The sequence below is a fragment of the Vespula pensylvanica genome, chromosome 3, assembly GCF_014466175.1.
Source record: "Vespula pensylvanica isolate Volc-1 chromosome 3, ASM1446617v1, whole genome shotgun sequence".
NCBI classification, from domain to species: Eukaryota; Metazoa; Arthropoda; class Insecta; order Hymenoptera; family Vespidae; genus Vespula; species Vespula pensylvanica.
This window is the reverse complement of record NC_057687.1, coordinates 6,722,321-6,737,676: the sequence shown is the minus strand read 5'-3', so window position 1 is coordinate 6,737,676 and position 15,356 is coordinate 6,722,321. Positions and strand designations below refer to the sequence as shown.

At 38.1% G+C, this 15,356-nt stretch overlaps 1 protein-coding gene across 4 annotated transcripts; it reads left to right on the top strand.

Annotated features, from left to right (window-relative positions):
- Positions 1–9,167: 9,167 nt before the first annotated feature.
- On the top strand, positions 9,168–15,210 carry LOC122627602 (actin-5C). Of its 4 annotated transcripts, none has more exons than XM_043808846.1 (2): positions 9,168–9,305; positions 13,485–15,210. In XM_043808846.1, exon 2 carries the CDS (start codon positions 13,504–13,506, stop codon positions 14,632–14,634), a length of 1,131 nt encoding a protein of 376 aa, XP_043664781.1. In that variant the 5' UTR covers positions 9,168–9,305; positions 13,485–13,503; the 3' UTR covers positions 14,635–15,210. The 4 variants fall into 4 exon arrangements, with proteins under 4 accessions (XP_043664781.1, XP_043664784.1, XP_043664783.1 ...); XM_043808849.1 differs by having other exon boundaries at positions 9,180–9,309; XM_043808848.1 differs by lacking the exon at positions 9,168–9,305 and adding an exon at positions 11,995–12,194.
- Positions 15,211–15,356: the final 146 nt, after the last annotated feature.

The following is a 15,356-nucleotide window of genomic DNA, read 5'->3' as shown; positions in this document are numbered from 1 at the left end:
AACTTGAACTTGGAAATATGTAGAACGCATGCGGTCGTGCCGTTAGACATGTGGTTTATCCTGCGAGACGTTTTATCATATTAATCTGAGGGTCGTATAAAACCAGCATGAAATTTCAGTTGAGAGAGTCAAATAGTAAATGCATACAAAGGTGTCTTCCTAACAACAGGATTCTTGAGATAGATTTGTGTCGAATGTACAGGTCAAAATGGTGGTCGAGCCTGAGCCCCTATCTTCTGCCACGCATATATGCACAAAGGAAGACAAAGACATTCTTTTCTCTACCATAAAATTCGGTAAGGTTTTAGGATCGTTCCAAAAAAAATATTTCCTTGTTCCATTAGTACAATCGAACCCTTGATGATTTTCCATAAGAATACCATCATCTTTCAAATATATTTATCGCGGTATGGTATATACTAAAACTGAAAGTTACCGTTATAGTCAAACAATTATAATGCCTACTTGCATTTCATGTCATTGGATATCGCATATATCTCCCTGGATCGTTCCAAAGCGTGTGTTCTCATATATCACAGTCGAATCATGCGAATGCTTGTCTCTGCAGGAATTCTCGATTAATACAGTATGATCAGCTTAATCGCGACGGAGCTTCTACTTTCTAGTCCATTTAAGCAGAATTTGCGGATTCTATTGAAACACTAGTTAGTTAACGTAGTTGAGATGATTTATGTTGATAACGTTAGATTCTACGTTTGACACAGAGATTCTCAACTTTTTCAAAGTTAAAACAAGATTTATTCCTATAGATGATATTTTTATTCGACGATACAAATTAATAGCAAATGTTCAAAAATCTTAATCAATTATTGATTCCGATTAGAACTAGTTTAGATTTAAGCCTAAGGGCTCTAAACCTGATCGTGACGACACTGTTGCCCTCGGTATTCCCTTCTACTCTCCCTCCACTTCCTTAACCGCTCATTCTATCCGACGAGTATAACCTACACTCGGTACCACCCATTCATCCGGCAGTTTTTGCCTACCGGTTTAACGAACCTGTACGCTTCGTTCCAGTTCCATTCAGCTCGCTCCTTTTTTTGCGCCCCGGCGACAATTCTCGTCTGCTCGCGAGATCATTGCTGATGAATGGAGGAGAGTAAAACGAGAGGTGAATTCGTCTTCTCAGAAAATTTCCAAATTGCCACGTTCACAATAACCATTGCAATAGATAGCACTAAGTCGCCGGTTTGTTGATCCGATCATTTGTTCATATTTCATAGATAATATTACCAAAAAGAAATCTAAAGAAATTCTTGAATAGACAGTGTATGATGAGACATCATTGGATTATACATACCTAAGAAACGTAATCGATCCTGTCTACCTGTCGAAACGGAAATGGCTATTTATAGACGACGAATGCTTCTTGAATTCTTACGAGTTGCAGGAAAGGACGATCATGAAGACGAAACGTCCGGATGCATCCCCCGAAAGCTTCTTAGATTAAACAGGAAATACATATACATATATACATATACATATGTATATAATATGATAAAGAAAATTTGATCGTTTCTATGTGTGTACTACATTCGGTAAATAATAATCAAAATAATTTCTTTCTGGAGAATCGTCATGCTCTCTCGAACATAGCGATATGGCGGAGAATAGTTCGATAACCGTTAAGCTTGCCGATCATTTCAAGTTGCAAAATATTTTTCTCACTTTTCTCTCTCTTTTGCTAAAACAATCGATAAAAAATATTGGTATCGTGTAAATAGAGTAATACAAAAATGTAGACAAGCTTCTTACGGGGTAATCACGTCGCAAAGAAAAGATAACGCATTTGGATGAAGTATATCCTGGTTGAGAGATACAGTCTTCTCGGTAGTTACAGATAAGACTGAGTTGACTTTACTCAACGAAGGAAACTGGTCGCATTTTCATGTAAGTGAGACGCACTGTCTTCGAGTATAGCTGGCCTACTTTCGTATGTAACGAGAACGCTGCACTTGGCCCGAGACGCGTATTCTCTCGCACGCGCCCGCGCGCTCTCATGAACATATATATACATATAGAAAAATCCGTGATACATTAAGCACATGCTATTCGTGATTATCTTTCAAGTTCGCACGACGTTTAAGGGAAACTTTCACGTTTCTTGCTTAGATACATAACGAATCGCTAATCTGAGTTTTGCGTTGGCGTTGGATTAAATGGATCGGCATCTTAGATCAAAATGAAATCGAACAAATGGAAATAATATCGATCGAATTCATTGACTAATCTTATTGGAGTCGATCGTTAAAAAATATGCGCTGCTAACTCTCAGAATCTTCTCTCAGAATTTTCTCTCAAACTTTTAGAAGTAAATTTTAGTTAACCCTGGGGAAAAGGTAATTGGATTTCTTTTTTTTTTTTTCCAAATTATTTCAACCATGTTTACACCGCAATCCAAGTCAACCTCAACATTTTTACGTAACATCTTTCTCGCGTAACAGGCAGCAGCAAGATAGATTTCCTTAAAGCAAATAAATTACGACGAATTCTGAACGCCGGCCATCGTCCGACCGCAAAACTCGACACTGCTGCGAACGAACGAAGAGTTAGGAAAGATTATTCTTTTTTTTTTTTCTTATCGTATGAACTTAACAGTACGAAGAAGTAAGTACTCCCATGGATAACGTCGAAGAGAAACAATAATTTAACGATAAACGATTGATATAACGATATAATTCATCGAGATTATTATTAATGAATCATTCAGTGTAATAATCGTAGATATTAATTGATAAATATCTTACGAAATAGTATTTTCCTCGGAACGATTATTCATCAACGTCATTACTTTTTAATGCGGTGACACGATCTTTGATTAACATGATTCTAAAATTACCCTTTTTGGTAGTCCTGACGTTCCACGACCGTGTTCCGAATCCTTGACCCTATGCGAACTTACAAAGAGCTGTGCGAGGAAACGGAGTCAAGAACGCGACGAACGTACATACATACTATAGGTACTTACATACATACGTATGATGGGACATGCAACATTTAGCCGGTAACATGCGCGACCGGCACATACATTTTACCGGTTGTCTACCTGTTCTGGATCAGTGTTCGGTGTTGTCTACAAGGTCAAATCTCGAAGAATCCAGCTCGTCGTAACCTCGACGACACAGCGTATCGTGATTATCTCGAGGTCGAACCTTGCAAATTTTTTCTTTTCGTTCTCCATAACTCCTAGTTTCGTTCGACTTTGTCAATGTACGAAATTCAATTCGAAATTCTCATTTTTTTTATCATTGTCGTTTGAAAAAAAGAAAATCAGCTTCAATAAAAAAATGTGTTAACAAGTTCTATGGATAAATTGTTAGTCTCTATGATTATTAAATTACACAATAATAACATCTGATTTCAAAGACAAAATGCTTATCTTATCGCGAGAACTTATCGGTAAGATAAGAAAGTGAATACCGAAAACGATTTCAAGAAAGTCTTCTCATGGTTATGGATCTAATAGCTTCTTTTTTCTAGCTTTCTCTCTTGGAAATAACTATTGTACAGTCATCATTGAAGATCGCGGAATTCGAATTTCTTACCGTCGACTTTTCGTAGAAATTTCCAAGAAGAAGAAATGACGATTTTTCTATGACGCATGAGAAAGACGATGAGAAGCTACGTCTTAATGATCCTACAATAATCCAAGTAAACATAATTTAACATTTTATATTTGGTGAAATCAATGAAACTTTTGAAATAATAATAACAACTCGTATTAATTCTCTATGAGATCATATCTAATTTCGAAATCGCATACTTGAGATTTCTTTCATTTTATCGGCACAAAATTATTACTTATTTCACATCCAGAAAATATAACATTTTTCTAAACATAAGTTATACTTAATATGAAACTAAAATAAAAAAAGACAAAATGAAAAACGTTTGTAAAAAGGAACACGAGTCATTCGACGCAAACGTCATTGCTTTGAATCATCGTTGACTTTGCCTTCGGTTATATTCACAAACATCACGACCGATATACGTATGTATGTACGTATGTACGTATCTACGCGACCGGCCTTATTATCGTCGTTGCCTTTATCGTCAGCTGGCTTGTCACATTACGAGAATGACTACGACAAAGACTCGAACGAGTCGGTGAAGAGATCGAGAAAGAAGAAGCTATGTCGCTTCTCTTTGCGCTCTATCGAAAGAAATACACACACACATGCGCGTATAGAATACTCATACAAAGAATAACTAAATATAGCGATCGCGTTATTTATCGTCGTCACCTCCTCTGGCCGGATTCTTCGCGTGCTACGCGATCGCCATTGAAAACTGTTGTCTCGATCTACGATCTACAAGATCGTACTATGATCTCTCTCTCTCTCTCTTTCTTTCTCTCTCTCTCTCTCTCTCTCTCTGTCTGTCTCTTTCCTTACGTACGAAGTTAGATAACCATTTATAATTTACAGATTTTTAATTATTCATGGAATTTAAACACGTACATTGTATGTCGGATTTATAATTTTTTTCTGATTACGACAATAATATATTATGTTACAAGTGGGTGTATCAAATCGACCTTTAAAAAATTGATAAACAATTATGGCCGTAAGTTTGGGATAATTCTGTGATAGAATAAAAAAATATACGCAGCGGTATTTCGCAGAGTTACATACAATTAGTAGAAGAGAATAAAGAAATTGTACATAGAGCCGGTGTAATATCTGATCACTCTTCCGATACGATTAACAACGAACAGGAGCATGACCATGCAAGTATCCGTTTACCGTAAAAGCCAATTTTCGTTAGAACGGTGAACACGTTGTTAGAGACTGACTGTCCGATCTTTGGCTATTAATTGTTTGAATTTAACGAGGCGTTTATGTGGCTCTTTGAAAATAAGAATATTTACATAGTTGGCTGACCATCGTCACCATCTCGTAAAAAAAAACTTCAGCCAGCACGAGCTTAATTTCGACACTAATTGATACGTTGAATGCAATAATACTAATTAAGAAACTTATATGGCTTAAAAAAAAAAAAAAAAGAAGAAAAATTTTTATGTTAAACTACCAAAGAAACTCTCTTTCGAGATACAATCAGGACCAGCCTTTTTCTCAAAGTTTCATTTCTTCGTCATTTCAATCGTCAGAAAGAACACTTACTTTATAGTCGCGACAAGTTCGTACATAGCATCTAAAAGAAATAGAAGTACAAGTGACAATCGTCTTAGACACAAGTTTCTTGCTAAAAGTCAGTCTTCCATAGATCTTGAAAGATCGGTCGATTTTTTAAGATAGGTTTATGACCTCTACAGTAAAATCCTCAACGATTTCATCGTCTGGACGATATCCCGACGGATTTTCGTCGTCGTCCAACGGGAAAGAGCCTTAAGCGTTCCTCTTCTGGGTGGGTACGTTGAACTTACCGTCGCATTCTGTATTGATTTCGGCCGCGGAGAGGCAGACGTTACCTACGGCACGTATTCGCGAACGGCACGCCCATATCGAAAAGGATTTGTCTCTCTCTCTCTCTCTCTCTCTCTCTCTCTCTCTCTCTCTCTCTCTCTCTCTCTCTCTCTCTCTCTCTCTCTCTCTCTCTTTTACTTGTCTGATTTTTCTGAAGAAAACGAAATGAAATTTTCCATTTTCCATTGTTTTCGTTTCAGTACAAAGAAAATCTAATATCTATTAACACTTTCACCAAATACATACACGGTGACTAACTATAGACAAAAATGATTAACTCGATTTGATCGTTATGCCAACGTTGGCTCACACGATATAAAAGGGGGCCTTACGCAAGGCCCAGAAGACCTTGAACAGGTCCTTATTTGGTCGACAAGGTCGAGGCTACGCGGGCCATTGGGTTTTCAGGTCGAACGCGACAAACTTCTACGTTGTGTCGTCAGTTTCCTTCGATATTGTATACTTGTACATATATAAATACATACGTACATTTATATTTCTTACGATCTATTTGCAAGAGATAGTACAATGAAGATCATACAAAAATTTCCGCCGAGATACGAGAGAGATATCATCTCTCTTCTATAATTTTCGAATCGTCAATATCTCTTCTTTGGAATTTTCTAGATAAACTGAATGTATTTGGCAACCGTTGGACAATCATATTCTTATCGTCTGACTATCATTTTATTCACATTGATTGCATCAAGATATGTCCAATATGGAGACAGGCGAAATTAATGAACGAAATGAAGTCTAGTAGTTATTTCTCTCTTTCTCCCTCTCTCTCTCTCTCTCTCTCTCTCTCTGTCTCTCTCTCTCTCTCTTTCTGTGTCTGTCTATCTATCTATTTCTTTCTCTCTCTGTTTTATTGTCAGACTCCACCTTTCTTTCTCTGTCTCTCCTAACCATCCATCGGTCGATATCCAACAACATTGATCGTCGAGGGCTCGAAGCACGAGGTGGCGAGCCCTTCGCGATCTGACGTTTCTGTCGCCACGTGGTTTCTCGTTCACCGGCTCGGCTATCTTCGTCGTCGGCGCAGACTGCACGGACACCGGCATCGTATCGATTTTCAAGGAGACACTGCACCCGCGAACGCACCGACTCACCAACCTCGTAGGAGGAGAGAGAGAGAGAGAGAGAGAGAGAGAGAGAGAGAGAGAGAGAGAGAGAGAGAGAGAGAGAGAGAGAGAGAGAGAGACGGAGACTCGTACTTACACACATACGAAGAGAATATGAACGTGTGCACTCCTGCCATATCCAAGCCCTACGTGACGTGGCAATAGTCCAGTGCACCCTTGTCCGCGCCCTTGAATCTATTTTTGGCCGATCTTACGTAGAAGAGATACGCGAAGGGAGACATTTACTTGTTGGCCAGGTTCCTAATCTATGAGGAAGTGTTTCTTTTGCTAAATAATTGAAATTTTTATCAAATTTTATATATATGTATACACATATATATATATATATATATATTCATATTATGAAAGAAATTTTAATTATAAAAAAATGCAGAGAACTTGTATGACTTCATATGAAAATGAGCTCAACTCAATTTTGATTGGATAATACTCGTAATTACATTCGATACAACCCAATCAGAATTTAATATAATCTTTACGTCAGAATTTTTATCTTACAGAATCAATTTTCCTAAGGTGTACCAACGTGTTATTGTATTCACGTTTTAAATCTTCTTTATCATTGGTCGATGCTGCAGTACTGCTTGTGAAAGTCCGTCCATTTCTTTTTCGTGAACATTATATGCACGTCGATATAATCCTGTTAGTCCGAATCGCTTCGCTACATAAGCGAACTTGATTGGATAGGACACCGAACGTCAAAAGATCAACTTCGCTCTTACCAGAGAAAAGGACTAGTTACTTATTTAATTTTTTTTTTTTTTTTTTTTTTTTTTTTTCGATGAAGTTAACATAATCTTGACGATGTAGTAAACGTTTACATGAGTAGAATACTTTACTAAGAATTTTCATTTTTGCAGATCACTCGCGAATATAGCATTTTACTATTATTTGAATACACGTACATACATAATATATTTTCGAAAGTTAAATTTTTCGTATTTTAACTTTACCAAATAAAAAGTCTCGTTTTAAAGGACGTAAAAAATATTTTAACATTTATTAAAAATAAAAAAGAACATATTTTAATACGCCGTAACAATATATTACATTTTATCCGTCTTATTTATATTTTTCAATTTAATTTCGTTTAAAAACATAGTCGACAATTTTGAGTAGATAAATTTGAATACATAATTCGTAATATTTTTTAATATAATTATCATCAAATATATTCAATCATCTATATACTACGTTATTAGTTGGATTAATAATAAATATATAGTAATATATTTTTTGATTAATTATCAATATAGATTATAAATAAGATACGATACGATGAATCGTTACATAGAAATTCCTATTACGCGACATTCTCTGAAATGTTTTATTATTAATGATTTCACCAACAGAATAATGCCAAAGAATAAATAAAAGATAAAATATGAAAAACAAAATATAACACAATTCTCACGTACGTATGATTATTAAAACCGAAAGATTTAATTGAAGAAAACAATGGCATATATATCATATCGATTGAAAAACTTGTTTTCTATTTGAAAAACATTTGTAGTAACCTTGTCCGACCAGAAATCATTGTAATCGTTCGTCGTGTCGATAAGGTTAGACTTGAACGTTAACGACTCGCTTCGGAATCATAACTTGCTTAAATTGTTTTTTCTCTTGCACACACAAGCCAATAATATATTTAAATCGCGAAATGCGATTAAAATACGTCAGCCACATTAGAGACCAATAATCTATATACACACATATGTGACTTGTGCATTATGGAATGAGTAAATTCTTCGTTCGACTTCTCTGTCATGAAGCAATTACTAATCGTGTGAAAAATGTTTAAGTCAAAGGAAAGCGCAGTCTCACGAAAACTCATGACTATTTCTCATGACTCACCCTATACCTACCATCGGGAGAGTACTCTCTTTTCGTACGTTCGTACTTACACATATATGCGTGCTGATGTCGTGCATATGAGCGTACGTGTGTATATGTGTATGCAAGCGTATGTGTGTATACGATCGTGTGTCGCATGCAACTCCGTTACGAGTGTGTACGTTACGCACGATATGCAAGCGCACACGTTCTCCTCTCTACGCACACATTCTACAAACGGTTAGTCAGACAGGCGGGGAACCCTTACGTACTAGTGTGTACGCATCCAGAAGGCATTATACTCCCCGTATCGTACAGTTTGAAGCGGCATTTGGAGAATCTAGCCGGCAGCCGGTCGAACGACCAATCAGCGAGCCGCTTTCGTTTTATGCCCATATATGGCAAGAGCTGTGAATCCGCAAGGTGGGGGAAGAGCCGGCTGGACGAGTCCATTCCAATCGCATAGAGGGGGGTCCGTCTTAGATGAGTACAATTCCATGTAAAAATGATAATAGGAGTCGCCACGGGTCATATGCGATTAAAGATTAATCGATAGAAAATTTGTCTAATTATATGTATATATAAATAATTGAATCGAGCTGAAACATAAAAATAAAAGGCCAACGTGCCTTGGTCGATCACAGTCTGAAGTATATCGCTTTAGTCTCGTGGTATACCGACCACACCTATGGGCGAGTCCACAGAACGCGGTAGGAGCCACGATCTCGCTCACAGTCCTCGCAACTCGCGACCCCTCGAGTCTCATTCGTACTTCGTGCCTGATAGTAGTATCCTTGTGGTGGCCCTACGCCGATCAACGGACGTGTTCTCTCTCGACCAGTTCGACGCTTCTTTGTGTCTTTAACTCTTTTGAAAGGTGAGTCAAATCTTAATAATGATATCAAACGTTAACGCGTTTTCTTATTAAACAGGGGAACGTAAGATTTGTAAGATCTGTCAAAAATAAATATACGATATGTAACATGAAATTCTTTGAGACGTTAGACGATGAAGCCGGTCGAGAAAACGGGACCGGCCGGCCATGTTGGCAGGGCGTTGCTCTCCTATCCGTACAACTTGGAATTTTCTCGAAACAGTTAATGCCTCTCTTACTTTTTTACGTTATTCGTTTCGATTGGTTTGTGATATTTTTTTTCTTTTTTTCCCTCTCTCTGTGTCTCTCTCTCTCTCTCTCTCTCTCTCTCTCTCTCTCTCTCTCTCTCTCTCTCTCTCTCTCTCTCTCGCTTTATACGTCCTATATTTTCTCGCGGTTATTCTTCTCGCGAATAAGAAGGAAACTGGTGGCCTGGCCCGTTGAAGCCGATCCGACAGGTTGTCGGCGTCAAGTGGTCGTTCCCCTGACACACACGTTCAGCACGTAGTCTCTCTTTCCTCGCAGGTGGTCGCGACGAAACGGTGGTTTATTAATAGCACTCGACGCCGTTGTATATATGTATATGTACTTGCACGCTCTCGTGCACGCTTGTGCGAGAAGAACGGCCACTAACCTATCTACGATTATATGCCACTAATCTATCCTTTCAATAGCAAGGAAACACGACCTGATATTTCCTTCATCTCTCTTTTTTTTTTTCTTTCTATCTAGAATTTTAACCTATCGCAACGGCTATTTATTTTTTTCTTCTTTTTTCTTTTCTTTCTTTCGAATTTCTATAATACGAAACGAACCAATAATGTTCAATGATAGTCTGGAAATTCTTTTGAATGTGTTTAGATTTTTTTTTTTCTTGATTGAAAGAAGATAAAACGAAATTATTTTTATCAAAAATAACGATAATTAAACATGGAACAAAAGAAGAAATTCGTTTGGAATAATTGCCGTTCCAGGGGCGTGCTCCCGGCACTCTCACATTTCTCTCTCTCTCTCTCTTTCTTTCTCTCTCTTTCTCTCTCTCTCTCTCTCTCTCTCTCTCTCTCTCTCTCTCTCTCTCTCTCTCTCTCTCATATCTCAAATTCTCTGCAGATCTCTCTTTCACATTCGTCGATTGGCAATACTGAAACCGATTGTAGTCTCTAGTAAATTTAAGCGTCACGTTCGAAAAATGAATACTTTCGCAATCTCACAACAATTGTTTCTTATTTCTCAATGATTTCTAAACGTGTACGAGATTTAATTATTAAAAATGAAAAAGTCGAAATGCTTGGTGATCTTCACGATTATAACAAAGCGATATTGTATTTTAAATCGTGGAGGGGACTTTGTGTGAAATAAAATTGACGTAGTCACAAAATGTTTTAATCACCAGGCACGTAGACGAATTAAACAAATTTTTACCTAACCTCTTAAACAATTTTGGTTAGATTTAAATTTAAATTGAAAAATAACTTTGTATACCACTGTTATTTCCGTTGTCTATCACCCTATAATTTCACTTTAGAAATGTTAAAATCAACGCTTCTGTATTCTGAAAGAACACGAAACCTTGCGTTTTGTTAACGTAACATTCAGCTGCGAACGAATTTCAGTAACCAGTTTTAAAATCTAATATCTCTGTATAATTAAAAAATCGTTTACCAATTTCTAATTACATCGAGTCGATATTTCCTATTGTTTTCTTTTTTTTTTATGCTGAACTATATCGAATAACAATTAAAAAAAAAATAAAAAAGTCTATTCCAAAATCAAATCTTCTATTAATTAATTATAATCTTATATATACATGTAAAACAAGATTATAATAATCACTATAATGCTTTTAAAATTTTCTCGCATACATTACAATCGCAATATTAGAAAGCACGTGGCTTCGTTTTCAATGTCCTTCGTAGTAACGCTTAAGAAAGAAATTCCAAGAGATATAGCGAGTATATAATCGTCGTCGAAGTATCGTGTATAAAAAGCGATGAGTAATTGCGTTATAACGAATCAGATATCTTCGAAAATAAAAATCAGAAAAGAAAAAAGATAATAAACGATGATAATCCGTTGGGAAATCGAGTCGAGAAATTTCTTTCAGAAAATCTTCATTCTTACGTTTTATATATACAAATATATACATACATATATCGTTTACTTTTCAATTTAGTCACATAATTGCGAGAGTATTGGGCAAACAAGATTTGCCCCGTTACCGGAAGCAGAATTCTTGTTCCATGGAAAAAGAAAATATTCTCATTGACATTGGACAAGATGACGCTCTTCCAAACGACAACGAAGTTTCTTGCGAACGGTCGTCGTATGGAAGAAAGAAAAAGATGGTATGGCAAGGGGGAGGGGAGTAGCGAGGATTATGATAGAGAAGATGAGAGAAGAGAGAGAGAGAGAGAGAGGTGAAGGGGAGGGGGAGGTGGGAGAAGCACGTTGGCAGCAGTTCGCGAGATGTTCGGTTCGGGCAATTCGAGCGCGATGCACAGCTTGTGGAGGGTTGCGAGAGAGACGAAGGAGTGGGGAGGGAAAGCGAGAGAGAGAGAGAGAGAAAGAGAGTGAGTGAGTGAGTGAGTGGGGATAGACCCCACCGTGGCGGAGCAATTCCATATATGGTAAAGAGAGCCAGGATTGGCGGAGGGTGTCCTGCCCTTATTGGTCGACGGGCAGAGTGGTGGAGAGGGTCGCGAAGAGGACGACGCTCTTCGTATAATACACTGCGCGCTCTTCTGTCAACCTACACTCTGTGTTTGGTGCTAGATCGGTCCACAGTGTCGGCGGTTGTTATTACGGACATACGACGACCGAGCTCTTCCTAACTTGTACATATTACAAGTTATATCTCTATATCGTTCTCTATTTTCACGCGAAGCGAAGTAAGTTCTTTGATATAAACGAAGAAAATTTATATATATAAAAGAAAAGAAATCGTTCGATAGAATAGCAAGTGGTGATTTTTATATAATATTGTATTATTATTATATATATATATATATATATCTAGTGTGATAGAGAAATTGGGAAGAAGGATTATAGCTCTTTACAACCGTTGAGGATTCCTTTTCTCTGCAGTGCAACGAAATAATTTCGAAGTGTCGAGAAACTGCTATCATGTTAGTTTGTATCTCTTTGAAAGATTTCGAATTATTTGTCAAAATCCAAAAGAGTGGGTGTGTTCGAATTTGACATATTCGCGCGTGAGTCATATTATTAAAGGTGTTTTGTTAGAGAGCGTTCTTCCCTACTTTAACGAAGTTTCTCTCTCTCTCTCTCGCTATCCTCGTTCTTTCTCTTTCTATCGTCGATTGTATTATTACCGTTCGCCGCTCGATGGCGCTTAGGAAACATGAATCTTCGATTTCCTATATAGACACCGATCGCAATTCCGATCTTTATTCCCTGTAAAAGATCGACTGTATAGAATCATGATTTCACGGCTTTGTTCTTGAATTATAAAGAATCGAGAGTTATTAGAGCTAAGAATTTATCGAAGATAACGAAAAAACAATTTTTTACAGACGATCGGAAATTCTTTATCGGTTGGCGACCGTTTAGCCGGGGAAGGGCGGGGCAGGGTGCGGTCATTCCATCGTGACGTGTACTTGCTGACTCGTCCATATCGTTTTTGAAATTCTTTTCCTTGTTTAATATTATTCTTGCTATATTTCAAACGTTAACAAATTTTTTTTCATCTAGGATATAAATTGGCTTTTTCTATTTCGTATTTCGTAAAAATCTCGTTCGTATTTAATACTATAGATATTTCGTATGATAATATTGAGATAATAAGTATAGTAATTTTTTATTTCATTGATCGCATCGGTATATCTTATCTTTATTTCCTTTCATCGTTTTTCTAATAGTTTCATGGTTTTAATGGTAGATGAGAACTTCCCTTTCGTACCCCTCGTTTAATACGATACGTATTCTTCGTCGCCATCTTGCAAAGTTTCCTCTCAGGTAACACGACGTTTTATGATAGGTTGAGAATATTTTGTGCGATTCAATTAGTAGATATAGAATGTAATCGAATAACTTGTTATTCGTTTTATGTAATTTTCTGTATTTTATAGAAAAGTTGCAAATGAGATATATATATATATAAATTGTAAGTTACTTGTAATAATCGTTGATACATAGAAAAACTAATGCAGATTTTGTCGTTTCCAGAAAAAACAAATAAACAAACATGTGTGACGAGGAAGTTGCCGCACTCGTTGTTGATAATGGATCTGGTATGTGTAAAGCTGGTTTTGCTGGAGATGATGCACCCCGTGCTGTCTTCCCATCCATTGTCGGCAGACCACGCCACCAGGGTGTCATGGTAGGCATGGGACAGAAAGATTCGTACGTCGGAGATGAGGCTCAATCGAAGAGAGGTATCTTAACATTGAAATACCCGATTGAACACGGAATCGTCACCAACTGGGATGATATGGAAAAGATTTGGCACCACACTTTCTACAACGAACTTCGAGTTGCACCTGAGGAGCACCCTGTTCTCCTGACGGAAGCTCCATTGAATCCTAAGGCAAATCGCGAAAAGATGACGCAAATCATGTTTGAGACGTTCAATACACCAGCTATGTACGTCGCTATTCAGGCCGTACTGTCTCTATACGCTTCCGGTCGTACTACCGGTATTGTCTTGGATTCCGGCGATGGTGTATCTCACACCGTACCGATCTACGAAGGATATGCTTTACCACATGCTATCCTTCGTCTTGACTTGGCCGGTCGTGATCTTACCGACTACCTCATGAAGATCCTCACCGAGAGAGGATACTCTTTCACCACCACGGCCGAGCGTGAAATCGTACGAGACATCAAGGAGAAACTCTGCTACGTCGCTTTGGACTTTGAGCAAGAAATGGCAACTGCTGCTTCGTCATCGAGCTTGGAAAAGAGCTATGAACTTCCTGACGGTCAGGTGATTACCATCGGTAACGAAAGATTCCGTTGTCCCGAGGCTCTCTTCCAACCATCGTTCTTGGGTATGGAAGCTTGCGGCATCCATGAGACCACTTACAATTCGATCATGAAGTGCGACGTCGATATTCGTAAGGACCTCTATGCGAACACCGTCCTGTCCGGTGGTACCACCATGTACCCAGGTATTGCTGATAGAATGCAGAAAGAGATCACTGCATTGGCTCCCTCTACCATGAAGATCAAGATTATCGCACCACCTGAAAGGAAATATTCCGTATGGATTGGTGGATCTATTCTCGCATCGCTATCCACCTTCCAGCAAATGTGGATCTCTAAGCAAGAGTACGACGAGTCTGGACCATCCATCGTTCACAGGAAGTGCTTCTAAACGCATTTGATATTCCTTTTCCCATACTATCATTCCCCGAAGTCCCGATATGCGCGGGATCGTAGTGCGGTGAACGGCCCTTCGCGCCCCCGAGCTAATATCTCGAGGTTCACTACACTACCGGCAGCGTGGTGGGTGGCCTCGCGCGATGCAATGGAAGTAAGTTATGACCTTTGCTTGCGTTATTAAAAGGAGAAGAAAGACGTTCGTTTCGATGACGATCGGTTAGTCCGCTCGTTATCCTAAGATGCGAGAGAATCTTTTTCGAGTTCTTCTTCTAATTTTTTTGTCATTTTCCAACTCTCTCTCTCTCTCTGTCTCTCGATCACGTCTGACGGGCTCTCTCATCTGTCGTCGTCGAAAGGAACGGCCCTTTTAATAATACGCGGTCACAGTATTATAATTTATTTCTATTGTCTTGTGCAAGACCACGCACGACACAGACGAACACACGTTACGATTACATACGTACTATACGCATACTACAATCACAAACACATACACACACTCTTCACATACATCTTAAAGACTACTTTAGACTTATGGTATTATAAAATAAAACTCTTAAAAACACGATCAACTTGGACTCTTGTGTCTTTTAAGATCAGTTATTATCCAGATCCTTTCAATCGAAACGCATCCCTACGAAAGAAAGAAAAAAAAAACAAAAAAAGAGAGAACCCTCATCGCCACACCTTGCACTACGACGATGCATAGAGAGA